Source organism: Lactuca sativa, chromosome 2 (assembly GCF_002870075.4).
Source record: "Lactuca sativa cultivar Salinas chromosome 2, Lsat_Salinas_v11, whole genome shotgun sequence".
NCBI lineage: Eukaryota > Viridiplantae > Streptophyta > Magnoliopsida > Asterales > Asteraceae > Lactuca > Lactuca sativa.
This window is the reverse complement of record NC_056624.2, coordinates 221,471,715-221,497,291: the sequence shown is the minus strand read 5'-3', so window position 1 is coordinate 221,497,291 and position 25,577 is coordinate 221,471,715. Positions and strand designations below refer to the sequence as shown.

The 25,577-nt window shown below is 34.1% G+C and overlaps 5 protein-coding genes and 2 non-coding genes across 7 annotated transcripts; 4 read left to right on the top strand and 3 right to left on the bottom strand.

The window, feature by feature from the left end:
• Positions 1-1,227: 1,227 nt before the first annotated feature.
• On the top strand, positions 1,228-3,495 carry LOC111879873 (ferritin-4, chloroplastic). The gene is made up of 8 exons (XM_023876308.2): positions 1,228-1,628; positions 2,168-2,251; positions 2,341-2,401; positions 2,507-2,594; positions 2,682-2,743; positions 2,832-2,897; positions 2,976-3,039; positions 3,142-3,495. Exons 1-8 carry the CDS (start codon positions 1,336-1,338, stop codon positions 3,189-3,191), a joined length of 768 nt encoding a protein of 255 aa, XP_023732076.1. The 5' UTR covers positions 1,228-1,335; the 3' UTR covers positions 3,192-3,495.
• An 873-nt stretch (positions 3,496-4,368) lies between these two features.
• Positions 4,369-7,545, top strand: LOC128132246 (uncharacterized). The gene is made up of 2 exons (XM_052768707.1): positions 4,369-5,943; positions 6,019-7,545. Exons 1-2 carry the CDS (start codon positions 4,522-4,524, stop codon positions 6,667-6,669), a joined length of 2,073 nt encoding a protein of 690 aa, XP_052624667.1. The 5' UTR covers positions 4,369-4,521; the 3' UTR covers positions 6,670-7,545.
• A 5,397-nt stretch (positions 7,546-12,942) lies between these two features.
• LOC128132245 (uncharacterized) lies at positions 12,943-14,030 on the bottom strand. Its single transcript, XM_052768706.1, has 2 exons — positions 13,864-14,030; positions 12,943-13,763 (listed from the first exon to the last, which is right to left on the bottom strand). Exons 1-2 carry the CDS (start codon positions 14,014-14,016, stop codon positions 13,350-13,352), a joined length of 567 nt encoding a protein of 188 aa, XP_052624666.1. The 5' UTR covers positions 14,017-14,030; the 3' UTR covers positions 12,943-13,349.
• A 690-nt stretch (positions 14,031-14,720) lies between these two features.
• LOC128132244 (uncharacterized) lies at positions 14,721-17,457 on the bottom strand. The gene is made up of 7 exons (XM_052768705.1): positions 17,368-17,457; positions 16,030-16,628; positions 15,801-15,942; positions 15,566-15,709; positions 15,114-15,485; positions 14,960-15,031; positions 14,721-14,868 (listed from the first exon to the last, which is right to left on the bottom strand). The coding sequence occupies exons 1-7, from the start codon at positions 17,398-17,400 to the stop codon at positions 14,755-14,757; spliced, it is 1,476 nt and encodes a 491-aa protein (XP_052624665.1). The 5' UTR covers positions 17,401-17,457; the 3' UTR covers positions 14,721-14,754.
• A 1,002-nt stretch (positions 17,458-18,459) lies between these two features.
• On the top strand, positions 18,460-18,532 carry TRNAE-CUC (transfer RNA glutamic acid (anticodon CUC)). Its single transcript has one exon. It is a non-coding gene; the product is annotated as a tRNA-Glu (tRNA).
• Positions 18,533-20,285: 1,753 nt separating this feature from the next.
• On the bottom strand, positions 20,286-20,358 carry TRNAK-CUU (transfer RNA lysine (anticodon CUU)). The gene has a single exon. It is a non-coding gene; the product is annotated as a tRNA-Lys (tRNA).
• A 457-nt stretch (positions 20,359-20,815) lies between these two features.
• Positions 20,816-24,314, top strand: LOC111879842 (probable methyltransferase PMT23). Its single transcript, XM_023876274.3, has 8 exons — positions 20,816-21,451; positions 22,337-22,486; positions 22,565-22,835; positions 22,924-23,034; positions 23,129-23,300; positions 23,384-23,608; positions 23,690-23,884; positions 23,977-24,314. Exons 1-8 carry the CDS (start codon positions 20,972-20,974, stop codon positions 24,161-24,163), a joined length of 1,791 nt encoding a protein of 596 aa, XP_023732042.1. The 5' UTR covers positions 20,816-20,971; the 3' UTR covers positions 24,164-24,314.
• Positions 24,315-25,577: the final 1,263 nt, after the last annotated feature.

The window sequence follows — 25,577 nt, the reverse complement described above, 5'->3', positions numbered from 1 at the left end:
GCCGAACGCATGATCCGCAGACTAAATGAAATCATGCTTTCTCTTCTTACTCATGCCACCCTTCCGCCCTCATTCTGGGTTGAAGCCCTCCGCACTGCCACATACCTCCATAACATCCTTCCCACCAAACTTCTTAACTTCCGTACTCCTACCAGCGCCCTTTACCTTTGCAATCCATCTTATGATCACTTACGTGTTTTTGGTTGCGCATGTTACCCAAATACCTCCGCCACATATACCCACAAGCTGAATCAACGATCCTCTTTATGTATTTTCCTTGGTTATCTGCCTAACTATTAACGGAATATATTTATTGTAAATATATTCCGTTAATATATTCTTCATTACATGACACACGATAACACACACCCACCATCATGTTTAAAAATCGCAATTGTCATCTTCATTCAGGGATGAATGTTTCTAAACATTACTTCATTTTCACTAAGCATGGGGCATTGAGGTGAGCAAAGTGGATAGGTGCACTAGATCTAATTTTTTTTATTATATTTATTTATTTAAAAATAAAAACTTATAATGATGATAAAAGTCTTTTTTTTTGCTCGTCCCAAGCCTTTGAGGATATTTAATTCCTTAAGACCCGCCTGTCACTAAGGACATGGTTAAAGTAAGATTATAAAACCACAAATTTCGTTTTGAAATAATCTAAAATGCCATAACGTAGTCGCGAGTATATTTTTTGAACCTTTGTTGATACAATAAAGTACTGGAGACGAAAGAATTGCCAAATTGTTGTTGGATCGATGATTCGGACACACAAAGTTGTGATGATCCATGGAGACAACTATAAAATACTGACAAAATAACCTTTTGTACATGGGGACCTTTTGGTCTATCATTCAAGAGTCACGGTATGGTATTTGCTGTTATGGTGATCATACTGTTAAATGAAAAGAAATATTGAATACACGGGCCTAAGAAGAAGATGTGATTATTAAGTGGATAGCTCTTCTATGTTTTCGGTCTTTTTGTCTACTTTACAAGATATATTATTTTTATTAAAAAATTCTAAAATCAATATTCGATATGCAAAGCTACAAACACAGTCACGACAAAGCACTATCAGAACCTGGAGCATCTATACAGGTATACCACGAGCCAGCCACGCGCCTACCTCATCTATTAAATCCTAACCCTCCACGTGTCATCCGATCCTGCGGCTGTTCGTACACGCCGATTTGGTATATATTGCCTCTCCTCTTCTTCCTTATCACTTATCAGTGACACACACACACGCACACAAACCTGCTCTCCATTTGACCCTTAATCACTCTCTTAAGCACTCTCTGCGTCTCTTTATCTCTTTTAGAAATCATGCTTCTAAGAGCTCCAGCGACTATCTTCTTGCGGAACGGTGCCACCGTAGGCTCCGGGGATAATTTCAGTGGTTCTAAGCTATCATCTTCCTCTGTTTCACCTCCATCGGTTATCGTTTGTGCGGCGGCGAAAGGCGGATCTTCGAATAATAGGCCGATTACAGGCGTTGTGTTTGAGCCGTTTGAGGAGGTAAAAAAGGAGCTCAATCTCGTCCCTACTGTTCCTCAACAGTCTCTTGCTCGTCAAAAGTACGCTGATGATTCCGAGGCCGTCATTAACGAGCAGATCAAGTACGTTTTTTACTTTAAATTTTCTTTTCGTATTTCAACTTTTTTCTGTCGGTTTCTCATTTTATATGCTATTATTGTTGTTTACTAGAAATTTTGTGATTAGTAATCATGTTTGCACATCCAAAACCGCATGGTATGTGTTTGATAAAACTAACAGGAGAACATACGGTGTAGTTATAAGTGTATTTTATTAGGTCTTTGTGAATATTTCGCATGGTATGTGTGTAGAAAAAAGTTCCAGAACATAAGGTCTAGTTTATATGTGTATTCTATTAGGTCTGTGTGAATATATATCATATTATCTTCACAGGTTTCGGTTTTGATAGATCTAGGTGACTCTGTGCATGATATTTAGTACATTATCTTCTAATTTAGTACATTATTTTCTATTTACTTATCATTTTGTTTTCGTTTTGATTGAGATTAAACATTTCATTAATCGGCATAAACAGCATCTGGTGTCTTTGTTAACAGATTCCGTTGATGGTGAGTTTGTCCATGTTTCTAATGCTTAATCTTCTTTTTATTGTTGTTTTCAGTGTGGAGTACAATGTTTCATATGTGTACCATGCTATGTATGCCTACTTTGATAGGGACAATGTTGCTCTCAAGGGTTTAGCCAAGTAAGTTACTATCATCATCATCATCATCATCATTGTCATTTGTATTAACAATCACATCTGATCTGACTTTGGTATATGAATCCTTTTAGGTTCTTTAAGGAATCCAGTGAGGAAGAAAGGGAACATGCTGAGAAGTTTATGGAGTACCAGGTGCTTGATAATTTTCTGTAGCAGTCTTGTTAGTTCATATGTATACTTGAGAAGTATGGTTATTGATCAAAGTTATATGGTTTTTCTACAATTTTCTGGTTTCAGAATAAACGTGGTGGGAAGGTGAAGCTGCAATCCATTTTAATGCCATTGTCTGATTTTGATCATGCAGAGAAAGGAGATGCACTTTATGGTAAGTTGTTAGCTATGATATACTATGATTGTTTGTCCAAAATTTGGATAGTTTTGTTTTACCTATGTTTTGTTGACTTGATTGTAGCCATGGAGCTTGCATTATCACTGGAGAAGTTGACAAATGAGAAGCTCCTTCATGTCCATGCGGTATGATCATTACTAACCAATCCAGATTAACGATTGCTTATTAACCTGATTAAAAAGTGGGAATTGAGTTTTTTGGGATTGTGAACAGGTAGCCAACAAGAACAATGACGTACAATTAGCTGATTTTGTTGAAAGCGAGTTCTTGGGCGAACAGGTAGATATATACAGACATCTTATTTTTTTATTTTATAACTGCTAATGAGGGACGGGGATATGATGATTTTGATAAAAGGTTGAGGCGATTAAGAAGATATCTGAATATGTTGCTCAGCTAAGAAGAGTTGGGAAAGGACATGGTAAAAATACAAATTTAACTTGTTGGTTAATAATATATAGTATTAAGATTTTGGTAAAATGAAGTGTATAATTTTTTTTTTTTTTTTTTGAAATATCATCAGGAGTTTGGCATTTTGATCAGATGCTGCTGAACGAAGGTGCTGCTGTCTAAGTGTAACCCCGATTAAAGTGATGGTGGTTGTACCTCTCTATGAGCTATGAATATATATATAAGAATATAAGATGAGAGAGATATTACTAGTTAGTAGCCATCCATCCATCTCATCTATGATCTATGTTTTTGTTGGTGCAATAGCAATATAGAGAGATAGAGACTAGTTGTCTATTCCCTTCCCCCTATTAAGCTTTTTGTTACAAATGCTTTTCACATATTTATCTTATTTTGGTTCTCAAGTGTAAGGGTTTATATATTTGGTATTTGAATAATTACAACCATGGAAATTGGAGTTTTGTCATTTCTTCAAATTGCTGTTTGTTGTAAGTTTATGACACGATTATAAAACTAATCCTGCCCACCATAAATCTTAAAACCGAAAAACAGAAAGAAAAAAAAAAACTGTGGTTTTAATTTGATGTATGTGTTAATGATTTGTTTTTTTTTTTTAAAATTTTTTTTGTTCATATTGAAATGTGCACAAGACGATGATGGGAACAAAGAGTAGAAGAGGGTATGGATGACACGTTATCAGTCATGAGTCATCCAAAGTGTTCCTTGCGGGTGACAGGTGGAGGGAGGGAGGTACCGTACAATTATTGGATCAAATCGTCGACGATTTATTCCAGCCGTTGAAAATAAAATGAATATATTGTTATCATGGATGGGTCACATCATTTATCAATAAAGAAAAAGTATTATTTGGTGAGGATGAATGATGGTAAGACTTCTCAATCGGCCAAACACTTATGACTTAACTACAATACAACTGGTTACACAAAACAAAACTGTTAATATTTATGGGATTTTATAATATATATGATAAATGTTAACTTAAATATTAATTATAAGAAATAGAGAAAATGACAAAAATAGCCAATTACACTAATTGCATTACAAAAATAGCCAAAAAAAATCGGGATTACGAAAATAGCCACCCATTTCGCAGGTGAGAAGGCCCCATCTGCGAAATGGGCATCTCATCTGCGAATGTACAAGTGCCTGAAGCACAGTTGTGCTTCAGGCACTTGTACATTCGCAGGTGAGAATTTTTTTTTTTTTTTTAATATTTTTCGGTATAAATAGGGGTAATTTCGCAGATGGAATAGGTCCCATCTGCGAAATCCTCTGATCCTATCTGCGAAATGATGATTTTTTTTTTTTTTTTTTTTTTTTTTTTTTTTTTTTTTTTTTAAGGTTGACTACGAAATGAATTGGTTTGACTGCGAAATGGGCTTTGCTATATAAAAATTTTTGTAGAAAAAATATCATTTTGGTTGTTATTTGGTTTGTGATATACTCTCTATCTCTACAATTTGCTCAAAAAATGATTGAATATTTGGTTTGTCTTGTAACCGGTGGGAGATGGCAAGTTAATGGAACTAATCTGGAATACATATGTCCACAGGGAGGTATTTCTGAATTTGCTTTGATATTTTCTGAGTATATTAGTTATAGTGATTTTGTATCTATGGTAAGAAGCAAAATTGGTTTGTTAGACAAATATAGAATTAGTCTTCGTTTCCACCATCCTGAATTAAATTATTATATAGCTATAGTTGAAGACGTGGATGTTAGAATGTTGATAAACGTAATCAAATGTAGTGGAGGAAGGGCTGTGAAAGTGTTTGTGGTGGTTGATGAAGTTGAGGAGGTTAATGGGGGCGGTGAAATTGGAAACGAACTTGTTGGTAATTTATGCAGTTTTAAAGGGAGCAACGATCCGATAGGTACTTTCAATACTCCTAGTGTACCTCAGTTTCACAGTGTTGCTGAAAATGTTAATGTTAGTTATTCACCTATTCAATATGTGGATCCCGAGAATTACAAGTATGTTGGTGATGATGATGTTGGTACATATCTTAATCATGTTGGTGGTCGTTGTGATGATGTTGCCGAACAAGAAGTTAAACTTATGAATAGGCGTGTGGTAGATAAAACTAAAAAGAAAAAAAATTCAACTCAAAAAAATGAAAAAAATCATGTTTACGGGCATTATGTTGATGTTGGTGATGTATGTTTAGATATAACCGAGCTACAAAGTAATTCCGATAGAGATGAGTTGGGTGATGAAGTTAAAACTAAGTATCCCGATAACCTTTTTTACGGTATGCCCCCTGTACCAACATGGCCAGTTGATAATAATGAAGATATCCCAACACAGATGGTAGACATTAATCTTCAAAAGATTCAATGTGAGAGTATATTTAAAAACAAAGAACTTTTAAAGCGGTGTATTGGTAAAAAATGTCTTCGAGAAGGTTTCCAGACGAGGACAAGTAGATCCACCAAATCAAGGTATGAAGCTGTCTGTGTTTCGAAAAATTGTTCTTGGTTACTAAGAGCAAAAGCAATTAAAAATACTGATGGACTTTTCCAAGTGAATAAATTTGTTGATGTACACACATGTTCTTCAACATTGTTGCAACCTAATCATCGACAAGCAAACAAATATGTTTTGGGTGAATATGTTGCTGATGTTTTGGCTGAAGACTATAGTAGAGTTTATCGGGGAAAAGAAATTGTTAATGATATGAATGCTCAATTGAATATCAATATCTCATACCATCAGGCATGGCGTGCGAAACAATATGCATTGTTGTCGTTAAGGGGTACGAAAGAGGATTCTTTTACCAAACTTCCGGCGTATTGTCACAACTTGGCCAAACATAATCCGGGTACTGTCACACATATTAAAACAGATGCTGATGATCGGTTTGAGTTTTTGTACGTCGCACTCGGTTGCTCGGTTAGTATTATCATGTTCTAATTTTTTTTTAATATTTATTTTGGTGTATTTGAATAGATATACAATGTATTGTAGGTACGAGCTTTTGTCAATTTTTGTAAGCCGACCCTAGTAGTAGATGGAGCTCACCTAAAGGGCGAGTTCAAAGGTACCATGCTACTTGCAGTTACTAAGGACGGACAAAATCAAATATTACCGGTTGCATATGGTATATGCAAAAATGAGTGTACTGATTCTTGGACATGGTTTTTTCAAAAACTACGTGATTGCATAGGAAATATGCAGGAGCTTACAATTATATCTGATAGGTCTCCATCTATAGCAACATCCGTTGCCAACATTTTTCCTCACGCTCATCATGGAATATGTGGTGTCCATTTGTATTTCAACATAGTATCTAGATTCGGCAAGAGTAAGACGGTTAAAGGAATTTTTTGGGAGGCGTGTAGGGCGTACACAGTTGATGCTTTTGATGCTGCCATGGATGTTATGAAAAAGACAAAAGAACCAGTATGGGAGTACTTAAAAAGTATAAATCCAGAAACCTGGTCAAGGGCACATTTTAAAGGGAACCGATACAATCTTATGTCGTCCAACAGTGCGGAGTCTATAAATGCATTATCTAGACACGCACGTAAGGTGCCAATACTTATGTTGATTGATTTTTTTCGTGCTACAATGCAACAATGGTGGTTTCAAAGACGTAACTTTGCAGGTATTACGTAAATTTGTAATATTAATGTTTTATTAGTTTCGATGTTATTGATTTTAACTTCTTCATTTTGGCTGTTTTTTTAGCGGAAGCAACAACAACCCTTACCCCTTGGGCGGATGAAGTTGTAAAAGAAAACAAGAAAAATTTTACCAAATGGGATGTTCGCATGATCTCAAATACGAAATGCGAGGTCAAAAAGGGGGCACAAAATGTGATTGTTGATTTTCAACATATGACATGTACATGTAGGCATTGGCAACTTGATGGGATACCTTGTGGTCATGTCATAAGATGTTTAACAGTGAACAATTACCAAGACTGCTCGAGGTTTGCATTAAATGCTTACTTTACCGAAACACTGAGGAAAACATATGAGGAATCAATAAACCCTCTGCCGAAGCCATCCGAATGGGAGATCCCCGATGATTTGATGATTGTTAAGCCACCTATAATGGATAAACGTCAGCCAGGCAGGCCAAGAAACACAGACCGCATTCCATCCCAAGGCGAGGGTCCAATTATAAAAGAGTGTTCTACATGTGGTCAACTAGGACACACGAGAAATAATTGTACTGGAAGGGCGTCTGGTAGCAGAGCAGGTCACATAATTTCTACTGCAGAAATGGCATATAATATTGGTGGTTCAGCGGGTTGCTCACAAACCCATAACGCTGATTTTGATATAAAACAACCTTGAAATTAAGAGTAATGACGAGTTGTTAGCTTATTATGTATTGTAATATTTTTATTAACTCTTACAAGACATTGCTATGCTTTCATATTTTAGTTAAGTTTGTTGATTATAACAATGAATGAAGCCTTTATATTATAAAATATAGTTTGCAGATTTATTTTAACAGTTACAACATGTTATTTAAAAAAAAACAACAAACGATCCTTTGGCAAGCTAATCTGTTTCATGATAATATTACAACAACTTTATAACTAATTTTTAAACTCAGGGAACTGCAACGGGTACTTCTCTTTCTCCATCGTTATATAGTCATCCCTAATTCTCATTTTGTCTTCGAAACGATCCTTTTTTACCATAATGTGTATCAACTGCTCATCCTTCTCAGCAAGCCGTTTTTCAGTCGTTTTGATTGCCTTCTTACTCTTTTTTATCCAATCTTTATGCTCTTTGATTTTGTTTTTATTGAGGTCAATCCATTCTTCAGCCTGTTTGCATTCCGAACCTATATCATTAGCAAGTTGAGTGAGAAGTCGGGATGACTCTTTGTCCTCTTCTTGTTGTGCTTCAGCCTTCTTTAATTCTTCAAAATTTTCATGTGACATATATGACCCGGCTGAAGAGGGTGTAAAAAAAGGGTCTACCGAATCACAGTAGTAACAATCTACTTCGTTGCATGAGCAAATTTCGAATTTGTGTGAGGAACTCATAATAAAATCGATGTTGTATTAAACTGGAGCAATAAGTGGTATTTATACATACTAGACAGTAATGAGAAGTCCAACTTTGAAATGACTAGACAGTAATGACAAGTCACTGTAGTAACCTGCACATCCCAGTGGGTCCCTTAAGTGACAAGAGATCAATGACAGTTTGACATGACAAAACACTGCATAAAGCTGAAATTCGTAGTCCAAATATAACCATTTCGCAGTCAAAGTATTATTTCATAGTCTATTTATTTATATAAATAGATGTTTAAGATCTATAAACCAAACACCCAAATCACCTAAACGAAACGAATTCCCATTATTAGAAATGTCGTCGAATGCAGCAAGTTCTTCGAATGAATTACCTGGTTCCAATTCTGAAAGGCCATGGACGACAAACGAGGTGTTACTTCTAACACGGTGCTGGCTAAGTGTTAAGGATGGTGAACCGTTACTTGCTCCCCCGCATTGCCTAATTGGTGATGAATGGAGTCGCATCACATCTTTGTTTAACCATGAGATGGGAGAAGGGCAAAAAAGAGAAAAATCAGATGTTGTTACTAAGTGGACGGATGTAAAGGAGGAAGTGACATGGTTCAATCGAGCATGTAGTTATGCGAAACGTAACAATGTTCGTTGTCGTGACGAAGAAGAGTTCTTGGAAGTTGTTACAGAGTTTTACATCTTTGAGCATGAAGGCAGAGACTTCGAATATGAGGAAGTTTGGAAGGTTGTTAGAGATAAACAGTATTTCAAGTAGACCGCTCTAATTTGTGTTAAGAATAAGCCATGGACTTGTGTTTTACGTTAATGCTTTGTTGGTATTATGTTGTTTTTTTCATGTAATTGTTGTGATGTTTTAATGGTTCATGGAATCTTGTTACTAATGTATTCTAATATATTTTGATAACTAATGCAATGGCCATTTATTAACTCAAGTTAATCATACGAGTTTCTCACATAATAAACTAAAATATATATATATATATATATATATATATATATATATATATATATATATATATGTCTATATATTAACTCAACTTAATCATACGAGTTTCTCACATACTAAACTAAAATATATTTTAAACATATGAAACACATACGAATTACATACGAAATACATGAAAATAACCTAGTACTCACATAATAAACTAAAATAGATTTTAAACAAACGAAATACATACGAAATACATAAGAAATACATGAAAATAACCTAGTACATGAAAATAACCTAGTACTGAAATAATAAACTAAAATAGATTTTAAACAAACGGGATATATTTCAAAATATTCCAAGGGGCTTCAAACTGGAATTCCAACCCGTTACTTAATGACTTGTATTCCTCCTTAGCAGCTTCCAAGATGACATCCTCAGTAGCATTTAGACGGGCGTCGTCAATTTTGGTATAAAGATCGTTGAATAATAGAACTTCGGTTTTCATTTCATACCATCTTGCTAAGATGTCTAGTTCGTCACGATCGTTTCTTGTAGCCATTCGGTTTGCAGCATTGAAAATATTTGTTAGACGGCTCCAAAACATTGGATCATTCAACTTGCTTGTCTCGTACACATGAATATAAGCATGTGTAAGAACCAAGAACTCTTCATTGCTCCATGATATAGAAGTCATTTGGATTGAAACAAAGAGGGTAGAATCTAAAAAACAATATTTGAACAACTATATTGGTTAATTTAATAACGTTTTGCGTGTAACTTAGGGTCAATTTATAGTAGTTTCTACACAAAATCGCAGTCCAAACTTCTAATATGTCTGCAATTCATAGTCAAAATTAACTGACGAATGCAGTGTACTATACTTATAACACAACAGATCACTGTTCGAGTTGACAATTCATCCCCGGTTGAATGACAACACAATACATTGCTGTTTGAGTTGACAACTCATTGCACCAGGAAAAGTAAGGAGTCGTTATAAATAGATTTCAATATCCGTTGTAATTGTATTCTATTACTTCCCTCCTTGCAATTATGGACTCACCACGTATATGGAGGAACGCAGAGGAGGTCGCTTTGGTTCAAGCTTGGATTACAACTGTAGAGGTGGATTTTCCACCGGGTCCCCCACAAGTTCGTGCCGGATCATTTTGGTCTCGTGTCTGTCATTTGTTTCACCATTTAATGAACCGCACTCAATATCGAAGAAGAAGAGATGTCAAAGCGAAGTTTCTGGATATGAAAATGAAGGTGAAACAATTTCAACGTATTTATAACGAGTTGGATAACGAACATGCAAATACGGATGAAGACATTCTACGACAGGTGGCTTTGGAACTATACCGCTTTCAATACGATGGTAGCGAGTTTACCCACTTAGATGCATGGAATGTTTTAAAGAATGTCCCTTATTTTTAATATGCATGTTGGTTAAGTTAATTGTTTTTCGTTATTTAAGTTGCTTGTTGTTGTATGTGTCTAGTCGTTACTATTTAATAAACGTCCATTTCTTTTAATGTATGTTGTTCCCTCAATAGCCAATATTTAGAAAGCAATAAAATAAAATCGGGGTACATAAATAACTAACACATAATACGACATAAAAAATAAACTGGGTACATGGATAACTAATACGTAACACAGCAGTAAAATAAAAACAGAGTACATAAAAAACTAATACATAATACTACATAAAACATAAATGTGCTACATGAATAACTACTGCATTGAGGGAGGTAACAGGACCACCGTTTCATTTGGTATTTCCCAATGCTCATATGATGGTATACCATTCACCAACTCAGATCCATATGCAACTCGATACACATAATTAGTGAACTTGTATTCAACCATTCTCTGAATGGACTCAGATGTACGGGTTCTTAGACATGCTATAGCGTGGCCACATGGTATACCGCTTTTTTGCCATTTACCACAACTACATACCCTTCGTTCAAGTTGTACGTTGTTGGTGGCAAAAGTGTCATGGACTTCAAATGTATCCCCATACAAACGTTTTGCATTACAATTGTAAGACTTGCTGAGACTTTTTTGAACCTTACTCTCAACGTAAGGGGTCAACCCACCAGACAACCTCCCTGTAAAATTTGATATTTTAATAAAAATAGCAGCACAATAAAAAAAACAAAACATAACAATCTCCCTTACCAGCCAGTTCGGCCCGCTCAGCATACTTTGATTTTATCGACGTGGTGGTTAACTCAATTATCGTTGTTATAGGAAACTCACGTGAGGATATAATTTGCAAAATTTCAGGGACGTCAATCGATTTAACATTGTAACGTATTTTTGGGAAAAATGCTCTTGTCCATTTTGAAATCGGTATATCGTCAAGCCAGTAAATTGGACTCATAAGCAAGGTGCAGAAAGGTGGTTGCCTACATGTACTTTGCAACCTTTCGAAACACAAGTAAAAATCATCAACGCTATATGCATTGCATGACTTCCAAAACAACGATTCGACTTCCGTATTGTTATGTCCGATAGACTCACGTATCTTTCGAGCTATATCTTTAGGACAATATCCATGATAGGAATCCGGGTAGGCACTGTCAACACCAAAGTCTATGTTATCACACATGTTGCTTATGAAACCAACCTCTGTGTCCTCACCTAAACAATCTCTTAACCTCATCATGAACCATCTCCATGATTCTTCACACTGTAAGGTTCCCAAACCAAGTGCTAAGAGTAGTGGCTCATGATTTCCATCTAAAGCCACTGCGAAGTACATTGTTGTCAGAAAGCTCCCAAGAAGGGGTAAATAACCTACATATATCAGCGGTATCATGCACCTAAGGAAGGTACGAATCTACATAAAAACGAAGACATATTAGTGTTATGTAAGAACTAATCGACATAGATTACCATGAAATATTGTATAACTCAATAAAAGAAGTATGTTATACCACGCAACCTAAAGCCACAAAACAGAATTGAAAGCGGTTGTTATCGGTTTTCTTAATGGCTGTGAAGGTATTAGGATTTGTTCTTTGAAGGTTATGCAAGAAAATTGGTAGTTGAGAAAAGGTTCTTTGGCTGTGACTACTCATTTTCAATACCGATAATTGTGCTCTACAATGATCACACAAATGGAATTATAAATAGAAGATATTGTATCTCTACTGATCAAAATTCATAGTTTAACCCTTTAAATTCGTAGTTGAACTTTTATGAATTCATAGTCAAACCAGTTCATTTCATAGTCAAATTTCACTGACCGACATGACAATACTACAGAATGTACTTGTCTGCATTTCATAGTTGAACTTTTATGAATTCATAGTCAAACCAGTTCATTTCATAGTCAAATTTCACTGACCGACATGACAATACTACAGAATGTACTTGTCTGCATTTCATAGTTGAACTTTTATGAATTCATAGTCAAACCAGTTCATTTCATAGTCAAATTTCACTGACCGACATGACAATACTACAGAATGTACTTGTCTGCATTTCATAGTTGAACTTTTATGAATTCATAGTCAAACCAGTTCATTTCATAGTCAAATTTCACTGACCGACATGACAATACTACAGAATGTACTTGTCTGCATTTCATAGTTGAACTTTTATGAATTCATAGTCAAACCAGTTTATTTCATAGTCAAAAAGAATTGTCCGTTATATGATTTATTCTATAAATGGGTGTCACTCATTATGAAAAAATTTAACTGAGAAAGTAACTCCGATTTAAAAGAATAAGAAGGCTAATGGCATACTGCAATTGTGGAGGAGAACGTATCGTTAGGATTTCGGGTACAGCTAAAAACCCAGGAAGATTGTTCTACGCTTGCCCGTATTTGGTATCATGTTCTTACCGTCATTCAAATTTAAACCCTTGTGTTTACATGACACAAATTTATTTTCTTACTGTGGATATTAAATGTAACAGGGACCAAAATGCGGGTTTATCAGTTGGGTTGATGAAGAGAAGGACCAATCTTCTATGGTAATAGCTAAAGTAGCTAACTCTAATAAGCTCTTTCAATCAGAAAATAAGAAGTTAAAGATAGCGTTGGTTTGTAGTTGGGTGTTGTTCTTGGCAGTTCTTGTTTACAAGTTGTAAGTTTTTCAATATTGTTTTTATGGTTTTGAAGTTGTTTGGTCAATAAATTGTTGTATTTGTAACGTTAAAACAAAAGTTGTGGTCGTTCTTATGTTGAATTTATTGATAAGTAATTAGTAGGTCATTAAATTGTTGTAATTGTCGTAACGTTATATTTTTTGTCATCCGTTGAGTAAACTCTAAAGATAAACTAATAATGAAATCCAACATTAATTTGTATATACATTTATATAATCCAACTACAGAGGAGCAAGACTAGACCCCCAAATAATTTTTGCCATCCGGAGACGGAACTCTAAAGCTGCGTTCTTTGGGTCAATAAGAACACGTATTGGTTGACCTGAAACCAATTGCTCCATAAACATACAAAGAAAAACACCGCAATCTCCCAAATGACTACTTTGTTGGGGAACGTTTTCTTCATAAATGAATTGCATATTCAATGGAATCCTTGGGATGTTCCTCCGCGCCCAATACTTAATCTTGTCCAAATAATTTGCCACCCGACGTTCAAATTTGGAAAAGATTCCTTCGGATTGGAATTTTTCATAAGCACCTCTACCAAGACTGTCATAAATATGCACTTCCATTGACGCTAATCGTAGTTCCCCAAATAGCCAATGATTAGGGGATGAATGAATCGGCAATAAGACCTGTATAAGGATCAGAAAATAAAATTATGTTTATTTACATCACAATACAAAAACATAACAAAAAAACGATATTATTTTCAATATAAACTATTAAGTTTACCGTATCAACATCCCACCAAGCAACCATGAAGTTAGGGTATGTAGCAATACCAGCCATAAACGCCCTCCAGTCTTGTCCTTCTTCCAAAGCATGAGAAACAAAAAAATTTGGAGGCATTATTGTATGTCGGTCGCTCTCAAACCGTCTCTCCATCAAAAGTCGGTACCAAATGGTTATATGCTGCACACATGATACTTTTGTTATTGACTAAAAAACAATTAACTTTTAAAAGAATTAATTAACAATTTATTTACCGCTGACTCCAACCATCCGTCGTGTGTATGCCCAAACAATGAGCTCCAAAAATCTCTATCTAACACGAAATTAAACAAACGATGCTGCACATCGTATGAATGCAATACATAATTTTGGATGACATCCTCACCGCCTGCTACGTAAGGTTGCAGGCGCAACATGGAGAAGTCATGAGCAACACCAAAAACTGGAGGAGGAACGGGGCATGTTGATTTCGTACCAACCTTCTTTTTTGTTCTTCTTTTTTGTTTCGGTGTCGTGTGCAACTAAAAACAATATTCATATGTTTAAATGTATATCTTTCAGATAATTCACATAAACATAGATAATTCACATAAACATAAAATCATCAGTTTATAAATAAAACGAATACCTCGGTGTAAGGAGTGCATAAAAATTGTGATGGTTTTCGACTCCTAGGTTTATCGGGTGTAACTTCTTTGTCATCATCATCATCATGAAAATAATCTACATTTCCCATTATTATTAGTTCGTCTTCATCCGGCACATCATCATCAAATTTGTTCCCTGCATTGTCATTCCTCTCCTCCCACTCCTACATTAAAGATAATACTTTATACTTAATAACGAAATACACATAATTTAATAAGCAATAATATCTAAATAAACAAAATATTAATATAATATTAATGTAACTATAATAACCTCTTTAACTTCACTATAATCGTTTACATCAAACACATCATCATCAAATTTGTTCCCCGCATACTGATTACTCTCCTCCAACACCTACATTAAAAATATAACTTTTTACTTAATAACGAAAGACACTTTATTAAAAAGTAATTATTAAAATCGTAAAGGTAACATCTATAACAACCTTGTCGTCTTGAGTATCACCAAAAACATTTTGAGTTGTATTGTTTTTATTCATCTCTTCATCTTGCACAACCTATATTTTCAAATATAAAATATGAACACAGGTATTCATATATGTTAATAAAATTTAATAAATAATGTAGCATGTAACTAACCTGTTCATCATAATTTCTTTGTGACACTGTCGGGTCCTCAAAAAAAATGTCGTTCCAAAATTGGTCATTATTCACTTCTTCAACAAAAACCTCTGTAGGTTTTTGTTGATTCATAAACACATGCTGCTCCAGTGCATGTACCCGTTTCAACAACTCGTCTAGCTTGTGTTTCCCACTGCCCCGACCTCTACCATGAGAGCGACCACTGGACGACATACTAGACGAAGATTCGTCTTGTCTCCTAAAATGGTCCCGTACTGGGGATGGAACTGCTTTCCCTTCACCATATACATACTCTTGAAATGACATATAATAAAAAGATGTCATCTCACCATCACCCGGTAACATGTTTTGTCTTGGTGGTAGCCCCTCCTAAAAAATTAAACATATTAAAAATGCATATAAAACTATAATAATCAACTTTATTAATAATAAACGAATTATTTTTAAACCTGCATCTTTGACCAAATCTTGTTCACGTCAACCCATTTCAATTTTTTTGTTCCGCTCCATCTTTTCATCCGAGGCAAGTCTTTATTTTTTCTCAATGCAAATCCACATGCACGAACAGCCGGAATCATCTCATATATCCATATCTACAATTTTGTACAATAACAGTAATAAAAGTTAAAATTAAAATAAAAAATATAACAATAAAACAATTTAAAAAAAATAAAATTTTTATACCCTAATTGGAGCCGTAAATCCTGAGACGGAATACTTTAAAGTTTGACCACGCTCAGGAAGTGATAAATAATGATGTATCTTATTCCACGTATCCTCAAGGTCAACATAAGTAAAATCCCATAGATAGCTACCCCAAGCGAAGCTAACAAAACAAAAAAAAAAACAAAATTGATTATTATATAAATTATAACTTTAATAAAATAGAACTTTTAACGTAAAGAAAATATACCTATTCCAGAGATCCAAATTCTCAGCCAAAAAAAACCAATCTTGTGGCACCCGATCGTTAACTTCTTTGCCCAAAAAACCTTCACACAAAATGTATATCAAACATACTCTAACTGCATCAAGGTCGTCAAGTGCTAAGAATGTTTGATTTAAAATTAAACTTTTCAGGTCGCCGATTTTCACCGAACTATTAGTATGGTCCGGAAATAGCCGTTCACGCAGTAAACATCTTTTTTTACTGCTTATTAATTTTTCCGACCCTTTTCTCCCAATGTTTTTTGGATACTCCCCAAAATTGAAGCCGGTAATCAAACAAAACTCTTCCGGCCCATAAACCATTTTGGTATTGCCTACTCGAAAATATAAACGTTTTATTCCATCTGGAGATAAAACAGGGTCCGGCCGGATCTGATGAAGGAACATTTTATGAAACAATAAAGCGTCCCCTTGTAAACGAGGGACATCAATAAAATAGCCAAAGACGGTATTTCTGAAAATAGCACGTCGGGCATCATCTAAAACTTCAAAGACTTCCCATATGTTACCGCCAGAGCCTTTTAGGTTCGCAAAGGCTTTCGTATTCATTAAACTAAAATCATGCTGCAAAAAAAAAACACAAAAACAAATTAGATAACTAAAAAATATTTTTTTTTTTAAATATATGATTACGAACTGCAAATACTTTCTTAATTACTAATATATATATATATTTCCCCGATAAAAAACAATAACATACACATATATAAACAATTTTCCAAGTTATACAACAAATATATTTACGATAGAAAACAATATCATATATAAATATTTTCAACTTAAACATATTTTCAACTTAAACAAATTTTCAACTTAAACGATAAATATATAAACAATAATCTTTCTAATTAAAACTAACATTATATAACCATATAAACAAAAAAATTTAAAAATAAAACGACAACCAAACTAACAATTTTGCAAGTTATACGACTAATTTATACAAAATTTTCAACTTATACGACAAATAAAAACAATTTCTAACAATATATATACGACAAATTTTCAACTTATACAAATGTTATATGACAAATATATATACAAACAACTATTTTGCAGTTTCTACTAAAAAAACTTACAAGATTTCAGGTTATACAACAACTAAAAAAACTACAAAAACAAATTGTAAACATTATCTACGCAGTCTCTACTTGTCTCTACTTGCATTTAAACTTCAAGTATACTAAAAATATACTAAAACTATCAATCAAACACAACAAAATTACCATTTTTTAACACTAAATAATACAAAAATTTATAAAAAAAAAAAAAAATTTAAACATTAAAAGAGTTAAAATCTAACCATATTTGCGGGATTGTTGACATAATCTTCCATTTTCTTCAAAAACTAGCCAAAATTCCGAGAGAAGCCCAAAGTTAGAGAGAGTTTTTGTGTAGAGAATGGTGAAAATGAAAAAAAAAAAAAAAAAAAACGTTTTTATACATAAAAATCACCCATTTCGCAGATGAGAAGGCCCCATCTGCGAAATGGGCTTCTCATCTGCGAATGTACAAGTGCCTGAAGCACAACTGTGCTTCAGGCACTTGTACATTCGCAGATGAGATGCCCATTTCGCAGATGGGGCCTTCTCACCTGCGAAATGGGTGGCTATTTTTGTAATCCCGATTTTTTTTGGCTATTTTTGTAATGCAATTAGTGTAATTGGCTATTTTTGTCATTTTCTCTAAGAAATATTATTATAATTAAATATAATAAATACTAATTGTAATATTATCATAATTAAATATAAAATATACTACATTAACCATAAAAAATATTATTTATAATTAATATTTATCAAATTTAATTATAATAATATTTCTTATAATTAATACTTCAATTAATATTTCTTATATATGTTCTTAGGACAGATATTAAAAAATCTCTATATTTATTTATTTACAGCTAACTAATATCTATCTAGATTCATTTGACTGTATAAATACAACAAACAAGTTTTCAGATGAAAGTTTGCGTAAGGTAACTCTGTCCAATTGTGAACAAATTACAAATGAAATGATCACAAAACACTACTATTTACTATTTACAATAATATCTTCAATCTTCATAGCTGCACGCTCGCAAGTTTTAGTTGAGCATTTGCCTAACTGTGTCCAATTATGAACGTCAATAAATTACAAATGACCATTAATTATGTTGAAAATCAGAAGGATAAATAATTAATGGCACCAACTAAGCAAAACTGTGGATGGTAAAAATTAATGATAAAACCCAAGTCCATACTCAAGATACCGGGAATCAGTGGGGACTCGCATCGGAAAGTGAGAATGAAATTGCCAAATTGGAACCTGATATCATTCAAACAATGATCGAAAGATCAACAGCTGATAACGTACTAATGTTAAATATAAAGATTTTGTAAGGTTAAACAAATCCGTTGTAGTCTAGTTGGTTAGGATACTCGGCTCTCACCCGAGAGACCCGGGTTCAAGTCCCGGCAACGGAATTTTTTTTCCTAACTTCAAACATAGGTGACAATTTTTATATGTAGCCCATCACTTATACAAAACACCGAATCCCAACTTGAAAAAAATTACCACACAATTGAAAAACAAATGAACAGATTCATCACTAAATCATAAAGCAATACATAGGTGACGATTTTATGTAGCCCATCACTTATAAAAAACCAACGTGTGAGCAAGTGATTATATATTGTAATATTTCTAATAACTTACTGTCCATTTGTCTTTTTATTTGTTGTACGATAATAACTAATATGTATTAATCATACGTATTTTTGTTAAAAAAAAGTATGATGTGTATTAAAAAAATGACTAATTAAATGATGAGGGTTTATAGAACATTTTAGATAGATATGGAAAAATTTGTCATGATTAAAAAAAGTTGTTCGAAGAGGTTAGCCATTCAAAAAATCATTTAAATAGTCCGAAACATATTGTTCTAAATATTTCAGACAAGTTCTTTGTATTCCGAACTTATTCTGAAGTGATGTGTGTTTCAGATTAAATAAAACAATCTGGAATAACATAATGCACATTATAATAGTTATCACAACATTTCAGACCCGTTGTTCATGTTTCAGACTAGTTCGTTGTTTTCTAGACATTAACTTTTTACAGTTTTATTTACAAAATTAAACTACAAGTAAATGAGTGAAAAACCTACGCTTAAAATTTCCAACTCATCAGAATCAAATGTCATTTCTTCTTTGTTTACTGAGTTTGAAATATGAAAATATTCTCATATGCATTCAAGAATGTTTTATGTATTGCCATTTATCTCAAGCCTGTAAGAATGGACCAGACCGATAACTTCACTCGTTCATTCCGAAGAAAATGGTTATTTAAAGAAAAAAATGACTTTTATATCCAAAATGTCTTACAAATTTAATTAAATTACCCAATTTCCTATTCAAAATTTATTCTAATGATAAAAACCGTGTTGTGCCCTTTGTGTTGTAGACACGGTACTGGGCTAAATTGTTTCTAAGCCATTCATTTCATTCATGACCCATTGAGTCTTTCTCACCCAATGTCCTTTTCGGCCTTTTCTTTCTTTCTTTTCTTGCTTATCTTCTTTTGGTCATATTTTATTATGGAACATGAAAACCTGCAAAAAATTTATATAAAGCACTAAAACGTTCACATACCATACATCATTCAATGCTTATAATGAAAGCAAATGCAAACTATACTTAAATGAGAAGCTAAATGTTATTAATAACACATAATGAAATAAAAGTTTATTTTCGTTATAGATAAATAAATAGGGAACACACTTTCATGTCATCATGTAACATATTTAGTTTTTTCGTTAATTTCAAACAACGGGTTTGCATTATTTTTACTTTAAGTTATACATTTTAGTGAATTTGCAAAATATACATTGCATAAAGTACAGGTTTTATTCCACTGTCTATTTATTACTTTATAAACTGATAAACTCCTCATTAACCTTATTATTGTTTATGTATAAAAAAAGTATGCAAATTGTTGTATAAGATCTCTTCTTATTGCATTACTTGAGTTTTTAAAAGAGTAATAAGTCTGATGATGATTTAAAGTTATCATGTGTCTATATCCTTTCTATAATCATCTTTAGAAAATTAATTACTGATCCAAAAGTTTAGTAAATAACATAAGTGATGTGCGTGAGTGAGTAGGTGATACATTCCCCAAATGTGTTCATTCAAGTATTAATAAGAACAGATCGGGGGATTGTGTAAAAAAATTAAACGCCCACCGTGGGGCTCGAACCCACGACCACAAGGTTAAGAGCCTTGCGCTCTACCAACTGAGCTAGACGGGCTATTGATAAAGAGTCATATGCAAACATTATCAACAAAACGTATGAATCTTTAAAAGACTATTGTTAATAATTTTCCTGAACTCATATCTTTTTTTTGAAGTAATTGGAAACAGTTTATCATCGAACATGCAGAAACTAGATCTTAGAAAGAAAAAAGTTGAAATTTATTTATATTGTTTTAAATTCATTAATGACAAAACTGAAACAGCAACAGCCCGTCTAGCTCAGTTGGTAGAGCGCAAGGCTCTTAACCTTGTGGTTTTAATAAAACGGTTTTTTTAGCTTTATTACCATTTACCAAAACCTTTTTTTTAGCTTTATGCTGTTTGATCCCAATCGTTAAAGTATCTACACGTGGCAAAATCTTAGATGGAGAAAATCTGTTGTCTGTCCCCAGTTTTTCTCGATCAGAATTCGGACGTCACGTTTACTTTAACTGCATTTTAAAACCTGAAGACCATTTACCGCGATCTTACTTTCGAAACCCCAAAACAAAACAAAACAAATTCAAGGCATTCACACTCTCTGTGCCTGTGCCACTCTCTTTTTTTTCTTTCCGATCATCGGATTCCTCCGTTTCTGTAGATCTGAAACAGTATCTGAGTCACCGACAATGGCTATTTCCGTGCAAAACCTCTTAAAAGAACGCAGGTATCCTTTCGTTGTATCTCTCCTCCTCCTACTCCTCTTCGTCGCTTTCTTCGTCCTAACCACCAACACCTCCCAACCACCACATCTCTACCATCTCCCTCAATCTTCTACTCATCCTTCAATCTCTCAAAACATCCCTAGCAAGGCGCGGACGCCGCCTCTACGAGAAATAGATGGTAAGATTAGCAATAGTTCGGTAGATCCTGATTCGGATGATAGTGATAGTGGTGAGGACTTGGTAATAGACTGGAAGGCATGCCCAGGTCCACTGGCGGTGGATTACATACCGTGTTTGGATAACTGGAAGGCGATAAAATCTTTGAAATCGAGAAGGCATATGGAGCATCGAGAACGACATTGCCCAAAACCTAACCCTCGGTGTTTGATTCCGCTGCCTCATGGATACAAGCTGCCAGTTCCTTGGCCTAAAAGTAGGGACATGGTGAGATTGCTACTTTGGTAAGGTTTATTTCTATATGTTACTTAAAAACCTTTATTTAAATGTTGCCTAAAGAAGTTGTCCGGTGAATGCTATTCAACTAGGGTTATCTGTGATCGGAAATGGTATGCAGATCCGTTAAGGTTATTAATGCAGTATATAAATATTCCTGCAAGCACTCAATTTTATGCAGATTCGCCACTGGACTTGATTTTATATTACCACACAAATAAGTTTCCTGCAGACCTGCATGAGTAGGTTAGCATATTTTAATCCCCAACTAAAGTTTCCACCGAGGGAGGTAGATACTTTTTTCAATATGTTTGAATATAATTTTTTTTTACATTGGAAAAAGTAATCTAGTGTTTTTTTTAACATATGTATGCATTGAAAGAGTTGAGACATTGGTATTGTTCACGTAGAGTAAAAATTGGCCTGCTATTTGCACATTTTCCCAAATGAACTTGTTTACTAGGCATGGACATAGAATTCTTCATGCTTGAGTTTTGATTTTTAGAGCGTGAATCATATTGAAGCTGGTAAACATTTTCTTTATTCCCATTGTAATACAAAAACAACCAAAGAACATAAGTACATTTAGACATTCAGTCCCAAATATTCAATGTTTCTCAACAAAGCTATAAGTGTATTGAAAATGGAATATCCCAAATAATCCTCAGATATATAATGATTTGATGGTAATGTGGCATTGACATCTTTACACATAGGAGTATCAATATTTAACAATGCTACAGCACATGTAAGAAAAAAGTTAAAAGTGAGCAACAAACACCAAGATTTACATGAAAATATGGAAAAAAAAACTATGTTATGCTGTTTTGAAGGCAGCCTTAACAAAAACTAAAAATTACTGACCTTTTTTTACAGATATGGTTTGACAACGTCCCACACCTTAAGCTTGTTGAATACAAGAAAGAACAAAACTGGGTGAAAACATCTGGTGAATATCTTCTTTTTCCTGGTGGAGGCACTCAATTCAAGGAAGGAGTTACTCATTACATCCAATACATAGAAAAAGTAACATTCCACAGATTCCCCAGCATCAAATTACCTACTTTATTTCATTTGATGTTTATCTTTTTTGTTTTCTTGTAGAATCTGCCAAAAATTGGTTGGGGAAAACGCACAAGGGTGATTCTTGATGTTGGTTGTGGTGTTGCTAGCTTTGGTGGATATTTACTAGACAAAGATGTGATAACAATGTCATTTGCTCCAAAAGATGAACATGAAGCTCAAATACAATTTGCTTTGGAAAGAGGAATTCCAGCCACTCTTTCAGTAATCGGAACACAAAGACTCACATTTCCAGATAACGCCTTTGATTTGATCCACTGTGCACGATGCAGGGTGCACTGGGATGGAGATGGTACTTCTTTCTTTCTACCTTTTCTTTTAAAAAAAAATATAAGTTTTACAGCATTAAAAATAAATCTTGATGGCTAATAAATTTACAGGTGGAAAACCATTGTTGGAGTTAAACAGGATTCTAAGGCCTGGGGGTGTTTTTATCTGGTCTGCTACACCAGTCTATCGTGATGATGAAAGAGATAAAAAAGTTTGGGAATGTGTGTATACAAATTGCCCTAAACTTGTTTTTTTTTTTTCTTTTAAATTTCATTAAATTATTATCCTAAGTTTTTTGTTTTGAATTTCCTGCAGCCATGGTAGCTCTGACTGAATCTATTTGCTGGAAAGTAGTGGCAAAAAGCTTTGATTCCTCTGGAATAGGGTTGGTTATATATGAGAAGCCTGTTTCTTCTTCCTGCTATGAATCACGTAAAGTAAACAATCCACCTGTATGTGATGAGGATGCACATGCAAAAACTTCATGGTAGATGACATCATTTTTCAACTATCATCATCATCATCATCATGATCATGATAATCATCATCATCATCTTCATTTTTGTGTAGGTATACACCCCTTGATGGCTGTATTTCCAGAATCCCAACAACCACCACATGGCCTACACCATGGCCCCAAAGGCTCAAAACCAAACCAGATGGTTATGGTTTACAGGGCTTTGATGAGGATACCAGAAAATGGTCTGAAATTGTTACAAATGTGTACCTTGAAAACCTGGGGGTAAACTGGTCAAATGTGAGGAATGTGATGGATATGAATGCTGGTTATGGAGGGTTAGTTAATTTCTACTTTATTTTAATTGATGGGTTAAATCTGAGAGTTTTGGTGTCTAAAATGTTTTAAATCCCGGTCAGGTTTGCTGCTGCTTTGACGGATGTACCCCTATGGGTGATGAATGTTGTCCCTGTTAACATGCCAGATACTTTGCCTGTGATATTTGATAGAGGGTTGATTGGTATTTACCATGATTGGTGTGAATCACTTAATACGTATCCTAGAAGTTATGATCTTCTTCATTCTAGTTTCCTGTTTGGCAACCTAACACAGAGGTATAAATAATATAATCAGTTTGTTTCTGTTATTAAGGTTGTTAAATAAAGTTGTGGGTGGGTTTGGGTTTGTATATAATTTAATTTTGCAGGTGTGAGATGTTGGATAGTGCAGTGGAAATGGATCGCATATTAAGACCAGGTGGAGTTGTGATAGTTGAAGATAGTAAAGAAATGTTAAAAAAATTGAGACAGATTCTACGTTCCCTTCATTGGTCAACTAGCTTACATCAGCAACGATTTCTGGTTGCTAGGAAAGGTTTCTGGCGTCCAAATTGATATTTTCAAAATTAAAAGGGTTAACCAAAATCCAATTTTAATTTCCATGTATTAAGTAAGTTTATAGAGAGGTATTGGAGTGTTAAAACCATATTTGATGGGGACAGGTTTTTGTTTATTTATTACTATATGAAATAGCAGTTGAATTTTACTTGTGAATAAGGGGTGTGGGGATAAGTAAGAAAAGACAACAAGGAATCTGGAAGGTGTAGAATTAATGTTTTTGAATTGGGGGTATTTTTTCATTCCGTAGAAAAGATATTATGTACACAAAACCATGTGCTCATCATCCGAATAAGGAAAATATTACAAAATTTTACTCTCTTGGGTTTTTTAATTATTAGCATCAGGGTTTGGTTTGGCCATTGGTATTCAGTCACTGATTTTGAATTTTTAAAAAACAAACTCTTTTACAAAAAAAAAAAAAAAAAAATAGTCAATTAGACATTTAGACTTGCCTAAACTTGAAGTTATCATTCCGATTGGATCATCCTCGAGTATATTTTCATGATGGCATCTCACACGATCAACTCTGGTATCCATGACTGATTGTCAATATACCCCTCTTGTGGTCGTAATAAAATAACATATGTTAAAAGTGATCATCCCATACACATCATCAATTCATCATAAGTTGTCATCATATCTTAAAACATGTTTACAACCGTGTTTCTTGTCAAGGGTTATATACTCGTCTTTTGAAGCTTGGGATTCTAGGACAAAATCTGTGGTTTCTTTCTTTGTGCTAACTAACCAACTACTTTCTCATTGTATTGATACTTTTTACCAAATGAATCTAAACATGATTCTTTTTTCTAATTCATTATATGATTTAGTTACAATATCAAATATCAAATTTTCAATCCTTTTCACAAATTCATAGATTCTATTCATTCCAGTGGATATAGAAAGATCAAAATGGTGTTATTACATCATCTAAACATTTATCTATACCATATGCATATGAGCCATTAGCTTTAGCATTCCCTAACAACTTCAAACACATCAGAATAAAAAATAAGAGATTAACCCGCTCGCTGCCCCCTTCATAAACAAAGAATGAACAAAAAGGAGTTGAAATGGTCTATCAATGAAGCCGTAAAACAATACCCATTTTCAGTGGGCTACAGCGGCACTAAACTTTTTCTTGGGGCTTCACGGGCCTTGAAAAAGCCCATCAGCTAAAGAATAGGCTTATGTTTGGCACTTGAGCTAAGAGTGTAGGAATTTTGTCATGCAAGTAGTAGTCTATATTTGCCATTTTTCAACAACTTTTCATACCTTTATCCTACCCTTATTATTTCCAAATGTCCAATACATTTATAGCCTCGTATGTTATATATCATGAACAAAACGAAATTACAAGGATATAATGCCTACACCAAACAACATAAAGTGGTGCATCTTGACCAAG

Excerpts from the sequence above, each read along its gene's own strand:
- LOC128132246 (XM_052768707.1), top strand. The coding sequence starts at position 4,522 with ATGATTGAATATTTGGTTTGTCTTGTAACCGGTGGGAGATGGCAAGTT. Across the intron at positions 5,944-6,018 it reads ACGTCGCACTCGGTTGCTCG|GTACGAGCTTTTGTCAATTT; the intron begins GTTAGTATTATC and ends AATGTATTGTAG.
- LOC111879873 (XM_023876308.2), top strand. The coding sequence starts at position 1,336 with ATGCTTCTAAGAGCTCCAGCGACTATCTTCTTGCGGAACGGTGCCACC. Across the intron at positions 2,402-2,506 it reads AGAAGTTTATGGAGTACCAG|AATAAACGTGGTGGGAAGGT; the intron begins GTGCTTGATAAT and ends TTCTGGTTTCAG. Across the intron at positions 3,040-3,141 it reads AAGAGTTGGGAAAGGACATG|GAGTTTGGCATTTTGATCAG; the intron begins GTAAAAATACAA and ends AAATATCATCAG.
- LOC128132244 (XM_052768705.1), bottom strand. The coding sequence starts at position 17,400 with ATGGAAGATTATGTCAACAATCCCGCAAATATG. Across the intron at positions 16,629-17,367 it reads TCAACAATCCCGCAAATATG|CATGATTTTAGTTTAATGAA; the intron begins GTTAGATTTTAA and ends TTTTTTTTGCAG. Across the intron at positions 15,486-15,565 it reads AGATTTGGTCAAAGATGCAG|GAGGGGCTACCACCAAGACA; the intron begins GTTTAAAAATAA and ends TTAATTTTTTAG.
- LOC128132245 (XM_052768706.1), bottom strand. The coding sequence starts at position 14,016 with ATGGAGAGACGGTTTGAGAGCGACCGACATACAATAATGCCTCCAAAT. Across the intron at positions 13,764-13,863 it reads CTTGGTGGGATGTTGATACG|GTCTTATTGCCGATTCATTC; the intron begins GTAAACTTAATA and ends ATCCTTATACAG.
- LOC111879842 (XM_023876274.3), top strand. The coding sequence starts at position 20,972 with ATGGCTATTTCCGTGCAAAACCTCTTAAAAGAACGCAGGTATCCTTTC. Across the intron at positions 22,836-22,923 it reads GGTGCACTGGGATGGAGATG|GTGGAAAACCATTGTTGGAG; the intron begins GTACTTCTTTCT and ends ATAAATTTACAG. Across the intron at positions 23,885-23,976 it reads TTTGGCAACCTAACACAGAG|GTGTGAGATGTTGGATAGTG; the intron begins GTATAAATAATA and ends TTAATTTTGCAG.